A 10,947-nucleotide genomic window follows, 5' to 3' on the forward strand; every position below is an offset into this window, starting at 1 on the left:
CAAGTTAACTGATCAAGACACTCCCCAAAATATTACGGAATTCCAGTTATCTTTGATTGGAAAGATTCTGAACCCGAAGAAACAAAATGTCGAAAAGCTTCTTCAGAAAATGCCATCGCAATGGGGCATGGAGGACCGTATTACCGCTAACGATTTGGGTAATGGAAAGTTTCTTTTGAACTTTACCACAGAGGATGATCTCAACTCTGTCCTTCGAAAGGGCCCGTTCCACTTCAACTTCTGCATGTTTGTGCTGGTTCGATGGGAACCTACTGTCCATGATGATTACCCTTGGATAATCCCTTTCTGGACTCGATTGATTGGTGTTCCACTTCACCTGTGGACGGTTAATAATCTGAAGGAGATAGGAGCTCGGTTGGGACATGTTCATCAGGACCAAATTGAGCTAATGGAAGGGAGAATGCTCATTGATATTGATACTCGTCGGCCGCTGAAGTTTGCAAGGAAGGCTGAATCTCCGGAAGGGGATGAGGTTACAATTGAGATCAAATACGAGATGTTATTTAAGCATTGTTCTACTTGTGGCTTGCTTACCCATGAGAAGGAGTACTGTCCCTCTCTGAGCCCTCAGGTTAGGATTAACCCGCCAGGTAACCGCCCTGGTGTCTTTGCAAGGGTACAGGTGCCAGAAGCACGGTCGAGGTTCATGCCTGTCAAGAAGGAACCTGCGTTGAGAACACAAACTGTTCGCCCATACAGTGAGCATAAGGTGCGACAGTCCAATGATCCAAGATATGGCAATAGTGACAGGAGCAGCCGGGGAGATAGCAGTCATGGTGCTTACTCACGGGAAGGAAATAGTGGTCATGTTGATAGGATCATTAGGCGCCGGGATGATCACACACGGAGCAGTCGCTATGGGGGTTCGCGGGTTGGTATCGGGCCTTATGACCGCTACCGAGGTGATGGAAACAGTGGCGTAGCATGGAGGGAGAAGAGGGTGCAGCCTCGCCAAGGAATAGAGGGTGTTGTGCGTCAGTGCTTGGGTGCTGTACCTGTAGGGAAAGATAGTGTCTCTTATGGACATACATCTACACACAGTAATGCTTTAACACTTCCTGATCGCAGGAGCTCCGACATCAAGACCAGCGAGGAAACTCATGGTAACCGGCGATTAGCTAGTACCATTGTTACACCGTCCCGGATTGACCGTGAGAGAGAAGAGAACGTCACAAAACGTCCCAAAGTATCACCCCGGGTTTTATCTTTTGAATCACTGAGTGATAAGAAGCCGGAGATGGGTGAAGGAGAGGACCGGATCATAGACGCGTTAACTGATATGGATATTGCGGACAAACGAGATGGTGGACTGATGGATTGCGACGTCCAGAATGATGATCTGATGGGGTTAGAGCTGGCGGAGATGGAGGAGAAAACAGCACATACCAAGTCGGCTGGTAGAGCTCCGAGAGGCAGTAAGTATGGCTCCAAGATGAGTGCCCCTTTGGGTATTCAGAATAAGAAATTTGGGATTCTCCGTCGGGGATCTCCATATAAGTGTTCATCTTCGTCTCATGATGCCCGCACTGTTGGAGAAAAGGGGAGATCAAGACATCATCATCTCAGGTCGAAGAAACAAAAATCTGGGTTATCCAAAAATGAGGGTTCGATGGGGTCCAAGAACCCATCCCCCACCCATCAATGAAGACACTCAGTTGGAACTGTCGAGGGATTGGGAACGACCTCACAGTTCGACGCCTAAAGGAGATGTGTCAGAAGCATCGCCCAGGACTTGTATTCCTTATTGAGACGAAGAATAGGAGGCAGATGTTGCAAAACATTCAGGCCGATCTAGGATTTGATCAGATGTTTACCGTTGATCCACTTGGACTCAGCGGAGGTTTAGCTTTATTTTTTATGGATGATTTTCAAGTTAATATTTTATTTTCGAATAACAGAATGATTGACATTGAGGCAGTCATTGATGGAATAAAAGTTTTCATGACGTTTGTTTATGGAGATCCTGTTTTGGAACGACGAGATCAAGTTTGGGAACGTCTTACGCGTTTCTCCACAACTAGAAATGGGCCTTGGTTCATGATAGGTGACTTCAATGAGATTACAGGTCATAATGAAAAGGAAGGAGGGAGACAGCGACCTGATAGCTCGTTTCTACCCTTTAAACAAATGCTTACAGATTGTGGGATGCTAGAATTTCCTTTTACGGGAGACATGCTTTCATGGGTAGGGAAGAGAGCAGGACATGTCACTGTTCGATGTCGCCTAGACAGAGCAGTAGGTAATGCTGATTGGCATGAGAAGTTCCCACATTCTAATGTTAAGTATATGAGGTTATGGGGGTCGGATCATCGTCCGATTCTCGCTGATATACTCAATAAGCCAACGAGGAGGTCAAAAAAATTTAAATTCGATAGAAGATGGCTAGATAACGACGAACTAAGGCAAGTCATTTTAGAGGGATGGAAGTCCCCTGACCTCCCACCGGATGCGAATATAATGGAACATATATCTAGCTGTCGGAAAGCCTTGAGTGATTGGAGAAGACAACATAACATTAACTCTGCCAAGCTAGTGGAGGAACTAAAGGAGAAGGTCGAGGCCTTATACGCAGATGATAATGCGACAACTGAGCAAATTGCATCAGGATTGAAGGAACTTTCTGACGCTCTTAAGGCAGAAGAAATGTTCTGGAAACAGAAGAGTAGAGTGTTTTGGCTGCGGGAGGGAGACAAGAATACAAAATATTTTCATGCCTTGACGAAGCAACGGAGAGCACGGAACAAAATCACGCAGCTATTGGATGCAGATGGTAACATAGTTGAGGATGAGGAAGGTCTGGTAGCCATTGCGACTAGCTATTTTAGACAAATCTTTGAGTCGTCTATTCCAGAAGATATTGAAGAGGCGCTATCAGAAGTTCCACGACGATCACAGGTGATATGAATGACAGCCTCACGGCTCCCGTTTCCGAATGGGAAGTCAAGCTAGCTCTGTTTGCCATGTATCCAGACAAGGCACCCGGACCAGATGGGATGACTGCACTTTTTTATCAGAAGTTCTGGGATATATTCAAGGAGGATTTGACTCTTATGGTTAATAAATTCCTCACTGAAGGGTATATCGCTAATGGGTTGAATGATACAAATATTTGTCTTATACCAAAGATAACAAAGCCTAATGATATGGCTCAATTCAGACCCATAAGTTTGTGTAATGTCAGCTATAAGATCGTCTCTAAGGTCTTATGCCAGAGACTAAAGAAAGTATTACCCGGGTTGATATCTGAAACCCAGTCAGCCTTTGTTGCGGGGAGACAGATATCAGATAATATCATGATTGCACAAGAAATGTTCCATGCCCTGCGAACCAAACCGAGTGGACGTAACAAGAGGATGGCCATCAAAACAGATATGAGTAAAGCATATGATAGGATGGAATGGTCGTTTATCGAAGCTGTGATGCGGAAGATGGGATTTTCTGAAACATGGGTCACTTGGATAATGAGATGTATCACGTCGGTAAAATACAAGGTTCTTATAAATGGTCAACCAAGAGGAAACATTGTCCCAGGTAGAGGTCTACGACAAGGCGATCCTTTGTCTCCTTTCATTTTTATTCTGTGCACGGAAGCGCTCGTTAGCCTTCTCAATCATGCAGAGAACCAAGGGAAGATAACGGGGATGCGCGTTACACGCGCATGTCCTTCGGTATCCCACCTTCTCTTTGCTGATGATAGCCTTTTCTTCTGTAAGGCGGAGCCCCGTGAATGTGAAGAAGTAATGAAAGCAGTCAGGACATATGGCAAAGCATCTGGACAATGTATTAATTTCGACAAATCCTCGTTACTCTTTGGTAAAAGGATTAATGCAGTTACTAGGCAAGAAATCAAAGTTGTACTTGGAATTCATAATGATGGGGGGATGGGGAAGTACTTGGGAATTCCAGAGGATATCAGTGGATCCAAATGTAAACTTTTTGCATTTCTTAAGGATAACTTGATGCACAGAGTAAACGGGTGGACTGGTAGATGGCTCTCGAAAGGGGGGAAGGAGGTAATGATCAAGTCCATTCTACTCGCTCTCCCGACATACGTCATGTCCACATTTTTTCTTCCATTAGAGATTTGTGAGAACCTCGCTAGTGCCATTGCACAATTTTGGTGGAGTTCGAATCCCCCAAAAAGAGGGATACACTGGGCGAAATGGGAAAAGGTTTGTTTACCAAAAGAGGAAGGAGGAATTGGGTTCAGATTGATTCACGAGTTCAACTTAGCATTACTGGCAAAACAATTATGGAGACTAATACAGTACCCTGATTCACTCGTTGCCAGAGTGTTGAAGGGTAGATATTATAGGATGACCTCGCCATTGCGAGCAGTCTCTTCTAGTAGTCCATCATATGTGTGGACAAGTATCTCCGCCTCACGGAAACTACTACTCATGGGGATCAGACAGAAGATTCATTCTGGCTATGAAGTTAGGGTGTGGGAGGATCCATGGATCCCAACAAGACCTACTAGACCAGCTATACCTGTAGCGCCTGTGATGAACCCGAACATGGGAGTTAGTGATCTCATTAACCAGGACTCGAAGGAATGGGAGGAAGGGACGCTACAGAACTATGTCCATCCTGGTGATATACCACTTATTCGCAGTATGGCCATAAGCTCTACTCATCGTCAAGATTCTTTCTGTTGGGAATACACGAGGAATGGTCATTACACAGTTAAGTCTGGATACTGGGTTGCTCAAAATCTGCTGAAGCCAGATGAGGAAAAGCTGATAGTGGAACCAAGTATCACTAAACTTCAAGCCTTTGCTTGGAAGTTGAAAGCGCCTAGGAAGGTATGTCATTTAATATGGCAATTGATAACGGGTCAGGTGGCAGTAACAAGAAATCTAGTGAGAAGAAATATGCGGTGTGACAACTACTGCCCGAGGTGTGGGGAGGCAGAGGAATCTGTAACTCATGCTATATTTGAATGCCCTCCTGCTCTGCAAGCATGGTCTTTATCGACGACTCCAACAAGTCCAGGCATATTTCCAGCGTCAAGTGTCTATACAAACATGGACTATCTATTCTGGAGGAAAAAGAATATCATAGCATTAGACCAAGACAGGGATCCTTATCCCTGGATAATATGGTATATATGGAAGGCTCGGAATGATAAGCTCTTCAGGGGAATAGACAGAGATCCTTTGGAGCTAGTCCGATATGCAGAAAGCGAATGCCAAGCCTGGTTTAGTGCAAACGAGTTGATACCACCGGTAGTGCAAGACAACAACAATGAGGAAAACCAAGTCTCAAGCTTGGGTAATATTTGCCTCCTGGATGGATCATGGACAGCTTCCAATAGCTTCAGTGGATGCGGATGGGCTTGGATGGATAGCGGGGAGAACATACAACTGATGGGTACACGGAACTTCACTCGATGTGAATCAGCATTGCATTCTGAGATAGAAGCACTGCGCTGGGCGATGGAGAACATGCTTCAACACTCGCCATGTCAGAGCTTTGGAACAGACCGTAAGGAGCTGATTGCTATGATAAATGAACCCCAAAAATGGCCAAGATTTGCGACAGAATTGGAGAAGATAGAGACACTGCAGATTTGCTTTCCGGACTTCAAAATCATACATGTTCCACGAGTGCGCAATCAGTTTTCGGACTTTTTAGCTAAGACTGCTAGGACATTTCGGAGAGAGTTACTTTTTATTAGTTGTTCTATTCCGGTCTGGTTACCCAGACCACCTCAGGCTTGAGTAATAGAATGGCCGTTCGACGTCAAAAAAAAAAAAAACATATATATTAAGCTTTAAAAAAAAATATAAGCTTAATATGTAAATGTTACATACGAAAAAGTTTGTTATATACGATGATATATATAGAGACATATATATTTATAGAGATCGTGAAAAATCATATTGAAATGCTCATTTCCACTTTCTTCGTCCGAACATGCCATGGAATAGTCATGGCCTCCAAACAGGCTTGCCACGCTTATACTTCCCTCTAAACATACTGTGCTTCCCTCGCTTGTACTATCCTCAGTGCCGTGCCAGCAATTTGAGCTGCCATAAGCGAATTAAAATAAAATGCCTACACTTAGTTATAAATGTTTCGTAGTTAAGTCATATAGTAGAACCAAATAAAAGCTAAATTACTAAACAAACTAGTTTTTGTTTTCAAAAAAAAAAATTGAATAAACTATTAAATTAAAATCTTTTAACCAGTTCTATTAAAATAAATAAACGAGTAGAACATTAATATTTTATGTGATACACATTAACAAATATAAAATAGCCAAATCAAACAATTTTTTTAACGACCGATCTTTATTTATTTTACTGTATTTTGATAATTAAAAATGATTATATACTATTATGGTTGCTTAAGTACGAAACCATAAGTATATAATGTATTCTTGTCTTCTTTATTCTAACTATCATAAAACTTTTAACCATTAAGCATTTCATTTATATTTTTGTTACTTGAGCTTAAATAGATGAAACTAGCTAGAAAAATATACCCTTACTTGTTTCTAGAAAATTTCATGCCATAAGCCAATGTTTCAAAATCTAACATTGAGGCACGGCTCTGACTTTCCTCCACCGGAACCTCTCTTTCGTACTTACCACCGTGATGGTACCCGTAACCACCGTGATGCCCCACGTGGTGACCTCCCATTGCAGCCGCCGCGACTGTTGCTGCAGTGCTTCTCCCGCTATCAGTCCTCCAACTCCTCCTCCAAGGCCTATTCACATGATCGGCAAATGTCTCATGCAAAGCATTCAGTTAGAGGCTAATTAGTAGCATGTGAACCGAACTGAACCAAATTTAGCCAAAATTAAACCAAAATCGTTTCTAAAACCGGTGGGTTCCATATGTATCTCTAAACCAATCAAAACCAAACCCATATGTACTCTAAAATTCTACTTGAGTATGAAGACACAAAAATGTATCAAATTTAGCTTTAAATAATATATACTTCTCATTTCATTCATTGAAAAATTCTAATGTTGTTTCCTTGGGTTTAATTTGAAGAAATCATTTAAATTTTAATCACACTGAAAATTTCTCAAAGAATGAAAATTAACCTAAAAATCAAGCAAGACTATTGGAGGAATTAAAAAAAAATCACCCTATGCAGTTTAGCTCAAAAGTTTTAATATGCCTGCTCAAATTCTTTTCTAGAACAATTATACAACCATCCTTATCAACTATACTGAAATCAATTCTATTAAAACAGAATTATAAAGTTGGACACAACTTGTTTCTAAGTGAAAAATTTAATATGTACTATAAAATATATTTTATACGATTACAACCTTAATATTAAAAATAACTTATCCTAAAATCTAACCTAACTATGGTAAGATTTAAACTATATATATTTCGGTTATGATGTGACCAAACCAAACAAACATCTTGGTTATAGATTTTGAATTTTGTGGATCATGTTTTTAACTATATAGATTTCGGTTTTCAATTACGATGCATAATTACAATTCATAGATTTTTCATAATATTTATGTTCATTCTTCACATAGAGTAAAAAAAATTATATGTTTTAATATTAAACAATCATATGGTATAACATAAAACGATAATTATTATAATTCTTCACATATGTAGAAATTTCGTATTATATATGTTCTTTTTCTTTTATGCCATAAAACAATCATATCATATAATATACTTTAGATTATATGTTGATTTTAGTCTAACTATATGGGTTTAGGGTTTCAATTATATAGGTTTATGGTTTCGATTATAGGGTATAAGGTCTAACTATACCAAACTTAAGGTTAACAAAGTTCTAATATAAAAGTATTGTTAGTATGTGATATCATAAATACATTATACCAGGTAGTGACCCGCTCCGTGCGCGGAATGAAATAGTTGATTAGATCATTTTTTTTACGTTGTACTTAGAAATTCTTTTTCTCAATCGATTTTGCAAATTTTCTTTCCTTTTAAAGTTTTTCTGAATTATGATTTTTTCTAACAAGTTTATTTTGTTTTTAATTTTTGTTCTGATATGAAAAGTCTGTAAAGAATAGCAATAGTTGGCTAAACTAAAGATCCAACTTTGTGTGTGGTATTTTTCACCTCAGTTTCATTAATTCACAACCAATCACAATTATTTGTTGCATTCGTGTATATAAGCTTCAACCATTGCCAAGTTCAGCAAGGTACAAAACTTTCAATTTCTAAAAAAATTGTCATCTTAGAATTTTTGTTGATGCGAATCTTAATGATTTTGTAATTTTTGTTTTCAACAATGATATTATTCAGTAGTTGCATGGAGAGTACTTCACTAATACAAATGTTAAAAATGCAAAAAAAACTGAAAATGAGCTGATTAAAAAATTAGTATGTGAACACATTGACGAGATTTACTAAAGTTATATATTAAACCACATTTAAATTCTACTAGACATATTTTATTTATCTCAGACAAGAAAATAAAACTAATATAAACGTCAAATTTCAAAATTTTAATTAATGTAGTATATACACTAAAATTCAATGTTTTTTATTTAAAAAAAAATATATCTTAAAATAAAAATCCAAAAAGGAATTTGTAAATTAATAACTTGATAAATTAATAAAATACTGAAGTATCAACATTATTAATTTAAAGAGTTTATACTGTACTGTAATTCTATGTGTCTGTTATGACTAAATATCTTTATAGAAATAAAAGGAAAGAGTATATTTTATATTTGACTAAGAAAATACTTCTCAAATGTATGTTTGTGCTATTATATATACTCAGAATGTTTGGAGAAAACTCATAAAAAGTTAAAGAGAATAGCTTATATTGATATTAAAAATGGCTATCACAATGAAGACTTTAATCACATTTGTTTTTACTATATTTTTCATTGTATCTTCTGTTCATTGTGGTACTACAGCCACCGCTGATACTCCGGGTAATGGTTTGTCTTTATACCTCCCCCATTTTAAAATATTTTTGATTAATTAATATGTATTGATTTAAGTTATATTTTCATATAAATAGGTTATGGAGAAATAAAGCAGGTAATATGCTACGACTTCTCGAGACCGTGTGATACTAGAGGGGAATTAGGTTGTGATGATTTTTGTATTCACTACAAGAAAACAGCGATATTCTGACGGACATTCCGACGGAAAATGAAATCCTCGGAATATACCGAGGAGGAAACACAAAATTGGGTTTCCTCGGAATTTCCTCGGAATATACCGACGGAATTCCGAGGAAACTACAGTCCGTCGGAATATTCCGAGGAAATTCCGAGGAAAACTGTGTTCCTCGGAAAAAACCGATGAATTCCGAGGAAATATTATAGCCGTTGGAGAGCCGTTGGGGGATTTTACAAAATTCCGAGGAAATTCCGACGAACTAGTTTTGTCCGTCGGAATTCCGTCGGAATTTCCTCGGTATGTCGGCAGGATTTAAACTATAAATACAAGCACTCTTCTTCCTCTTCATTCACTTCATATCTTCATCCTCCCTCTTACTCTATTTACACACGAATTTGATTCATAAAAAATATGTCTTCTTCAAATTATTTTCGTTCTTGGATCGATCGACCTCATTTGGATCCGAACACGAGATTGCTTACGGAAGAATACCAACGAGGTATAACTGAATTCATGGGGTTAGTTCACCGACAACCGGAAGCAAAAACAGGTATGTTAAGATGTCCTTGCTCTAATTGTAAAAATAGAAAGGTTATTAAAGAGTGGGATGTTTGGACTCATCTATATTCACTACAAGAAAACATCAAGGATTCTGAGGGAAAAAATCGTCGGAATTTCGTCGGAATATCGTTATTCCGACGAAATTCCGACGAAACACGTCGTCGGAAATAATTCCTCGGAATTTCTTTTTTCCTCTGAAATCCCTCGGAATTTTCCGACGGAATTCCGAGGAAATAAATTTCCGAGGAAATTCCGAGGATCCCTTGTTTGTCGGAAAAGTCCTCGGAATATACCGAGGTAGAACTTCGTCGGGATAATTCTTCGGAAGTTCATCGATCGATGTGTGTTTGGACATATATACATCGATCGATAGGAGTATACCGACGGACTTTTTCCTCGGTTTATTCCGAGGAACTGTTCCCTCGGTATATTCCGAGGGATCCGTTCCTCGGAATTTTCCGAGGGAGTTATCCCTCGGAAAATTCCGAGGGAAATGTCCCTCGCTATATTTTTTAAAAAAACGGATCGATCGATGCGTTCTTGTTCAAAAACGCATCGATCGATCTAGTGAAAAATATAATTAATTTCCTCGGAATGTAAAAAATATTAATTTTTTTGAAAAAATAAAATTTCTGAAATTTAAATTCGAAAATATGAAATTAAAAGTAAAATTGAAATCATATTAATTAATATTCAAAGTTTCACAAATAAAAATAAAACATTCCGAGATTGGGGAAAAAAAAAACTACGGGTCTGGCACGTCCGGGAACACCTCGTTCGGGTACATCCTCTGCATCATCTCCATCATTTGCTGGTTCAGCCTCCTCTGTGCCTCATAGCCCGCCTGTTGAGCCGCCATCTGGGTCTCCAACAAAGATATTCGATCATCTTTGTCCTTCAACTGAGCCGTAAGTACTTCTGGATCAACAAAGGGCGGTGGTGCAGAAGAAGGAGGAACCGACCGGGTGCGACGACCCAAACCGAACAAACGTCCCTTCTTCTTTGGAACCGACTGAATAGAAAAAAGCCAAATTTAGAAATTTAAACCAAGAAATAAATGAATTGAACTTAAAAAAAAAAAGAACTTACGGATTCAACGATTTCGTTGATTCGAAACCGGGACAAGTTGGTCGAAGCCGTCGAAGCGTCATCCTCGGTTTGAAGCTGAGACACTTCGTCTACCACCTGAGTTTGGACCAGGTCGACCACGTCCCTCACAAGACCGTCATCAATCTGGCCGGTCTTCTTGTTGGTATACGCCCTCCTCATTAG

At 39.2% G+C, this 10,947-nt stretch overlaps 1 protein-coding gene across 1 annotated transcript; it reads left to right on the forward strand.

Annotated features, from left to right (window-relative positions):
• Positions 1–2,921: 2,921 nt before the first annotated feature.
• LOC125587155 lies at positions 2,922–6,788 on the forward strand. Its single transcript, XM_048757328.1, has 3 exons — positions 2,922–3,552; positions 3,853–5,630; positions 6,528–6,788. Exons 1-3 carry the CDS (start codon positions 2,922–2,924, stop codon positions 6,786–6,788), a joined length of 2,670 nt encoding a protein of 889 aa, XP_048613285.1.
• Positions 6,789–10,947: the final 4,159 nt, after the last annotated feature.

Source organism: Brassica napus, chromosome C5, assembly GCF_020379485.1.
Source record: "Brassica napus cultivar Da-Ae chromosome C5, Da-Ae, whole genome shotgun sequence".
Taxonomy (NCBI): domain Eukaryota; kingdom Viridiplantae; phylum Streptophyta; class Magnoliopsida; order Brassicales; family Brassicaceae; genus Brassica; species Brassica napus.